Raw genomic sequence first — 7,621 nt, 5'->3', positions numbered from 1 at the left:
TCCATATTAAGAAATGTCATTCTTAGAAATGTATTAAGGTTTTATTATAGCATAACCCATTCTTTTTGTTGAAAGCAAACTGGATTGTATACAGACACACAGAAATACACAGATATATGTGATAAGCTGTTCAAATGGATAGTATTTTTCAGATACTTAGTATGTAGAATGATTCACTGTAGTGCTATTAGAAATTCAAGCACTGAGAGCTTCAAATTTTGTCCTTCAAAATTCAAGTAAGGGCTTCTCTGGTGGCGCAGTGGTTGAGAGTCCGCCTGCCGATGCAGGGGATGCGGGTTCATGCCCCGGTCTGGGAGGATCCCGCATGCCACGGAGCGGCTGGGCCCGTGGGCCATGGCCGCTGAGCCTGCGTGTCCGGAGCCTGTGCTCTGCGACGCGAGAGGCCACAGCAGTGAGAGGTCCGCGTACCACAAAAAAAAAAAAAAAAATTCAAGTAAATTTCCATTTTCTTGAAATGAGAGTTCAGTCCACTCTTAAAATTATAATGCCTCAAAAGTTCTAAGTATTCACCGTATTAGTTTCAGGAGTTTGTTTCCCGCTTCCTTAGAGAAGTGACCAGCATAAGAAGCTTCTCCCTGCTTTCCTTATTTTAAACCCTCCCAGGAGTTTTTAGTCTCTTTGAACACCTTGTAGTCATCGTCCCACGGGTGAAATGACTTTGCTTAGTTGCCTTTTTGCTCCCCACCCAGCAGTTAGGACCACTGGCCTAAAATATCTCTGATACATCTGGCAATTCCACTGCAAAAGCTCCTGCTTAAAATATTGGTTCATTTCCAGTTACAAGGACCTTCTTGCCATCTGTTATTCCAAGAAATTCCTAAAATGGACCCAGATAAACAAGGTAAGTATTACTGTTAAGTTTTTGAGCACAGTTTGCAAACAAAAAACTCAGGCACAGACGTTGTATTTTCAGACTTCCGAGTTGCAGAGGAGTGACATTTGGCAAATGGCTGGCTGAAAAAGAAACTAATGGATGATTGAAAAGACTTTCTCCGTTTTCTAAACAGAAATTCATAACATATTGACGAGTATTTGGTCTGTTGTCCCCAAAGCACCAAAAAATAATTTAACAAAAGACTTGATCTCAATATAATTGCACTTTAAATTGCTATTCAAAGACACAAAAAGTGGCTTACCTTATTTACATATATCTTCATAGTTTACTATTAAAATGACATCACTGTAGATATTTTAATGTCAGGGGTAAGTTCACTGTACTATTTGAGGCCAAAGTTGAGAGAAAAGTCTCACAGCTGTTATTATATGACTATTTGATAAATGGATAGAGGGAAACTAATTTCCTTTTCTTCCAGCATCTCTGAATGCTAGGGTAGGCCCAGGACTGGCTTGTGATATTTTTATTGTTGGACCTAGTGGCAGTCTTATTCCCCTAGCTGAGATCTAGATTGTTAACTTGGCTTGTTTTATATAAAATTCTGTACTATCTCAAGTTATTTATCTAAAACAACATTTGGAATGATTCCAATTATTTTTGGGTTTCCCAGTATTGGGCCTTCTTATTAGTAAGCTTAACACAAAGCAGTAGATAATCCATTCAAAGCCCCCTTTTTTCCCTAAAGAGTGTTTCTTAAATGTAGTGTGTGTGCATCAGAATCATTTAGAGGGTTTGTTAAAATGCTGGGCTCCACCTCCAGGGTTTGTGACTCAGTAGGTCCAGGGTGGGGACCAAGGACATGAATTTCTAACAAGTTCCCAGGCCATGCTGATGCTGCCCACTTAGGACGACTGGCCTAAAATATCTCTTTCTGGATCATCGAACTAGATGATGGGCTGTTGAAAGAAATTTTATTACGTTCTTAGTATCTGTAGAAAATGACACATATTGATTTGGCTAAGTAAAAATATGAATCGTTTAAAGCAAAACAAGGTTCCCAGTTAAATTGCTTCCATGAACAAGACCATATGTAGCTTTGAAGCTTATATTATTGTTTTTTTGAACATCTCAAATTACTTTGTTTATAGCTTTGGGTCTGATACATCCAGCAGTTGCTTCCTTTCTTGAGTCTTCTCTTACCAGCAGGAGAAAAAAAAAAGCCTTCAGGAAGCAGGGCTGCTGGTGAATCACCTGGGATACCCATTCGTTTTCCCCGAGTACTATATCACAGCTTGCTATGTTATGCTGCATAACTTCATCAGATGACACTGCAAAACATAACTTGACAGGAGTGTGATGGGCCAGATGGTAGAGCAGCCACAGAATCACTCTTCCACCAACAGCAGCATCTGGGAACCTGCAGACTCCCTAGCTTGCTGATTCGTGTTCATTTGGTGCATCTGAGCGGAACCAGGGCACACAAATTGGCCAGTTTCCAGAAGGAAAAACAATGCCGGGCGTTACATTTTTGTAAATCATTTCCACACTATTGTGGCTACTCTCCACGTGTTCTCCTTCTCCAGACTTAGGGCAGAGGTATGACTTTTCCCCTACTCTAACATTGGACTCTTATCTGAAAACTAAGCATTTTTAAAACATAAGGAAATAGTAAACAAAAGAGAGTGAATTGTAGGTCTCTGATATGGTTATACCTGTTCAAAAAAGAATAACAAAATATAGAGGGTTTTTAAATAAGCTTTCTTGTTTAATGACACTTTCAGGCACAGCCCACATTCCCCTAAGGTAGGTGTCTTTGACTCATGATCATATATTGATCATTGAATCGAGGTATATTTAGGGAGAGGCCAGGGCTATGCTCTAAGGTCTCAAGGGTGGGTCTGACTTGGTTCAGCGCTGTAACGCCCTGAGTGGCTTAGCACAGTGCCCGGCACTCAATGGCCATGTGTGGAACAGCCATGACTTCACGCCACAACACTCAAGGGCAAGAAACAGCCTTTTCCAAACCAAAAGCTAGTCACTGTCACTTGGTATGAAATTTAGACTAAGTTAAGTTTGGGAAGCAGCCATCCTGAGACAGACAGAAACCATTTCAGGTTTTTCCTGAACATCTGGTCTGAAGTGTTCAGAATATCTGGTCTGAAGTACCATCGTGGCTGCCGCTCACTCTGCTCTTTGCCTTTGGCTTTGGGGTCCACTTTAAGACAGGGGACTCCTTGTCAAGACTGGACACAGAAATCCTTGCCAAGCCTAGTGTCTGGTCTCCCTAGTTACACAACGCAGCCATTCCCTCCACCCGGGGAACTGCTAGTAAGGGAAGCCCCGGAATCAGCCCTCAAACTTGAAGCCCAGTTAGGCATCTCCCACTTTCCTGTCCAGGTATCAGCATCTCTCCCGCTCTAGGGAAAAGAGAGTCAGAGCTAGAACAAAACTAAAATCAAGATTGGTTTTCAAAGGCAACTGAGAATCCAGAATGTCTGTATGTATATGAGTCAGGGAGGAGGGGCCGGGACAGAGGATGAAGTTGAGGTTCAGGCAGTGAGAGATCCAGGTGATATTTGCCACAGCAGAGCCCCTCTCAGAGGGAACCTGCTCTTCTGGCCATCCAGCATCTGGTCACGTTTCTTCTGCTGAACCAGTGCACCTGCTTTGGAAGAACAACTTCCCCCTGATTTTAGTCCATGAAATTCTAGTAGTGTTGATCCCAACTCTCCCATTTCCATGGATGGCATTGATTCTTTGATGGGCCTTTCATACTAAAGCCTGAGTGGGTTGAATTCAGGGTGGTCCCTGAAACACTGACCCCTTAAAAGGTGGTAAGTCTCCCAAAGGAGTAAAAAGAGCTTAGACCTTGGAACATACACAGAAATGGACATGGAAACTTTGCCTTTTCATTCTTTAAATTCTCCCACTGCTGCAAGAACAAGTAAGAAATTAATATCACCATAAATTATCCTGCCACATATGTTTGAATCAATGAAATCCCCCCATCAATCCCTTGTTTTGTTTTGTTCAGGGCCTGCTTAGCAAAGGCTAAAGAGCCTGCTGTGTTTCTAGTCACAAGCACTTCTCCAGCACACAAACCATTTACTCCCAGTTGCCTGAGTTTTATGGTAATCAGCTGACAATAAATTTGAAAATAGTTTTATTTTCCTCAAGGCATCTTCCCTTCAGCATAATAAATACAAGTAAGTCCTGGGGTCAAAGTTTGTTTGCATGTGAAACCTTGCTTTCAAGTGAGCATTATGGGTATAAAGTCTATTTAATTGAAATTTGTTATCACAAGAAATATTAGAGATGCAACGTTGCTTGGCAGTTCTTTCCAAAGTGTGTGACTGGTTTCCTCTCTCACTGCCTGCTGTAACAATACCTTATCTTTACCATTCCTCAAGTTTTCTGCTCTACCATCTCTTCCTAATTCTGAGTGAACTTGTCCCCAACTTCATAAAGAAAACAGAAACCCTCAGACATGCCTTCTTTCCCACACCCACCATCATATCCTTTTATTCTTCCTCTCAGGGAATGAGGGGATGTCCTCTCAGGGGCTTCTTGCCAAAGCTAATTCCTTCACCTGTACATCTTCCCCCATCCATTGCCTCTACCTCAGAGATTGTATCAGTTAGCTACATTTCAGTTACTTGTAAGAGAGAACTTAGCTCAAAGAGTCTTTATTACCTTATATAATTAATTACCTTAGGGAGGACTAGCTTGCTCTGAGCCCAGACAATGTCAGTAGGACATGGTTTCTCTCCATCTCCAAGTTCATCTCTACTCTCCTTCGTGTGTTGGTTTCATGCTCAAGCTACACATCCCAACAGGAGAGTAACTGCTGCTCCAAGCTATGATTCCAATTTCAAGTCCAACAGGAAAAAATAAGTCTTCTTCCCTGATAACTTGAACAAAGAGTCCTTGATCCAAATTTCATTGGTATATTCTTTGCCTGACTTTGGTTATGAGTCCACATCTGGGGAGGGCAATGATGCTCTCATTGATCGTGTAGGCCTGGGCCACATGTCCTCCATGGAAATAGGAGAATTCGAATGAACCCAGCTAGAATTTCACGGACTAAGTTCAGGGGAAGGTGGTTCACCAGAAGAAATGTGAATGGATGTTGGGTGGCTATGGGAACATGTTGTCCTCTGAGACAGACTTTGCTATATCAAGTACCTCCTGGAACCCTACTTCCTGGACCCTCAACCTCATCCTCTCTCCTGACCCCTCCTCCATGACCCATACATACATTTTAGAATCTCTCCTGCCTTTGAAAGTTAGTTTTGATTTTGTGTGCTCTTCTAGCGATGGCCCTCTTTTCTTCCCTTCAGATTAAGGATCTTGAAAGAGTTGTCTGCTTTTGTGTTTTTTTATTTACCTTACATTCATTGATCAATCCTGTGTAATTTGATTAGGGCCCCCATACCCCCATAAAAGTGCTCTTATGAAGGCTTTAATAGTCAAGTTAATCAAAAACAGAGACTAATTTTTAGCACATAGTTGATCTCCTTGTGGCTTCCACATACTGAATTATTGGCTTGTCTCTACTTTCTGAAACTCACCTTCCTTGGCCTTTGTACCATTGCTGTCTCCTGGTTTCTTTGGCTTTCCCTTCTTCTTCTTCTTCTTCTTAGGTTTCTCTCTCTCCTCTGTACTTAAATGATTATGTTTCTCAGGCGTACTGTTACTTAGCCTAATTTTCTCTTCACTTAAAGCACTCTTCTTAGGCAACCTAGTAGATGGACATGGTTTTGCCCACAGTCAACACTAATGACTCCTAAATATCTATCCCATCCTAAATAGCAACCCTGACCCCCAGATACAGAATCAAAAATTGAGTCCTGTTCAACACCCTGAGCAGCTCCCCCTCCCAGCGAGTATTCTCTAAAACTGAGCTCTCAGTCTGGTAGCCACTAGCCACATGTGGCGATGGAGCACTTGAAATATGGCTAGTCCAAATTGAGATGTGCTGCAAGTGTAAAAAGGATACTGAATTTTGAAGACAATAAGAACAGAAAATGTTTTATTAATAATTTTTATGTTGGTTACATATTAAATAATCTGATAGATTAAATGAAATAAATCATTAAAATTAATTTCACCTGTTTCTTCTTACTTTTTAAAATGTAGCTGCTAGAAATTTAAGGTGACATATTTGAATCATACTGTATTTCTCCTATTGGACAGCAATACTCTAAAAATTTCTCATGGCTACTCCCTCCATGCTGGGAAATCTCTTTAAACTTCTCCTTTTCATCACCATGTGGAACCCTCTGGCTCTAGTCCAGCATTCTCAGTTTCTGACCTGTTGCCTTTCACCTGGACTCTGCTTGATCCACAAGCCTTCTCAGAAAGATACCTTGACCAATATGTCTGCTTATTCTCTCAGGTCACCTTAGCTCCAGGATTTGCAGTCCAAGGACCATGCCCTCCAACTCCCTGTACTCCAAGCCCAAGTTTCTGGGGACAAGTCCCAGTTCCAGAATCCTGGACTCCCAAGTGTCTGGGAGGTAGTTTCAACTGCCTATTGGACATCTCCATTCAGATGTCTTACAGAAACCTCAAACTCAGATGTTGAAAATGAATTCCCATTCCACCTCTATGCACAAACTTTATCCTCCCCCATTATTTCCTACACTTGGTCTCCCTCCCACAACCAATCAGCCACCAATCCCTGTCAATTTCCCTAGAAAATTGTGCCTCATATCTCCCCCCAATTTTCTCTCCCCAGTACCATTCAGATCACTATCATGTTATAGAAAGTAAAAAATTAAACCCCTCCCATGATGTACTCCTGTACCCAGATAAACAGAAGTTTGATATATAACCTTTCCTACTGTGTTTATTGTGTTCTTTCTTGCTATTAGTTTTTATCATTTACAAAAATAGGACCATACTAAGTTATAGACACATTGCTGTGGATTTGGGCTTATAATCATGCTTTAAAACATCTTTCAACCTCAAGATTGACAAAAATTTCTTCTTTTAATTGTCTTAGAGTTTTAAGAATTCATGTTTAACTCTGTAATACATCCTGGTGTTATTTTTGTTTATGATCTGAACTAAAGTACCTATATTATATTTTTCTAAATAGTTATTCATCCAATGGCCCCAACACTATTTATTAAATAATCTATAATTTCCTCATTGATATAAACCACCGATATAAAGGGAAGTTGTTGATTCTCACTGAGTTAAAACATCATCTTTATCATATGCTAAAACCCTATGTATACATAGGTCAGTTTCTGATTTTGTCCTGTTCCATTACTCTACCTGCTCCTGAAATAAGCACACATTGCATTTATTCTTACAGATTAATTTTATATTATTTTGTCAAGTTCAAAATGGTAGTTGGAATTTGGGTTGGAATTGCTTTAAATTTGTAGGGGAGAATTCATATCCTTATGCTATTGAACATTCCTAATCCAGGAATATCCAGTAATGGAGGAAATAGATCTCTCCATTTATTCATATTATCTTTAATATAGCTTTCAATAAAGCTTTATAAGGTCTTACACATTGTTTTGTTTACTTTAGGCATTTTTTAGATGTTAAAAATTACCTGTTCTAACTGATTATTCTTGGTATAAAGCGGTGGTACTCAAAGTATAGTTCCTGGACCAAAAGCATGAGCATCGCCTGGGATTAGAAATGAAATACCCAGGCCCCCCCACCCAGACTCTGGGGGTAAGCTCTGCAATCTGATGCAAGATAAAGCTTGAAAACCACTGATATAAAGGAAAGTTATTGATT

General features: G+C 40.5%; 1 protein-coding gene across 1 annotated transcript in view; it reads left to right on the top strand.

Annotated features, from left to right (window-relative positions):
* Positions 1–843: 843 nt before the first annotated feature.
* The window catches only part of DYTN (dystrotelin), a gene marked incomplete at both ends in the record, with an annotated part of 51,130 nt that continues 44,352 nt past the window's right edge, over positions 844–7,621 (top strand). The window contains one exon of the mRNA XM_082841590.1: positions 844–862. Within this exon, the coding sequence (XP_082697716.1) occupies positions 844–862 (19 nt within the window). The remainder of the gene's footprint in view (positions 863–7,621) is intronic.

The sequence above is a fragment of the Leucopleurus acutus genome, assembly GCF_964270905.1.
Source record: "Leucopleurus acutus genome assembly, chromosome: 6".
Taxonomy (NCBI): Eukaryota; Metazoa; Chordata; class Mammalia; order Artiodactyla; family Delphinidae; genus Leucopleurus; species Leucopleurus acutus.
The sequence above is the reverse complement of the archived record's forward strand: the minus strand, read 5'-3'. Positions and strand labels throughout refer to the sequence as shown.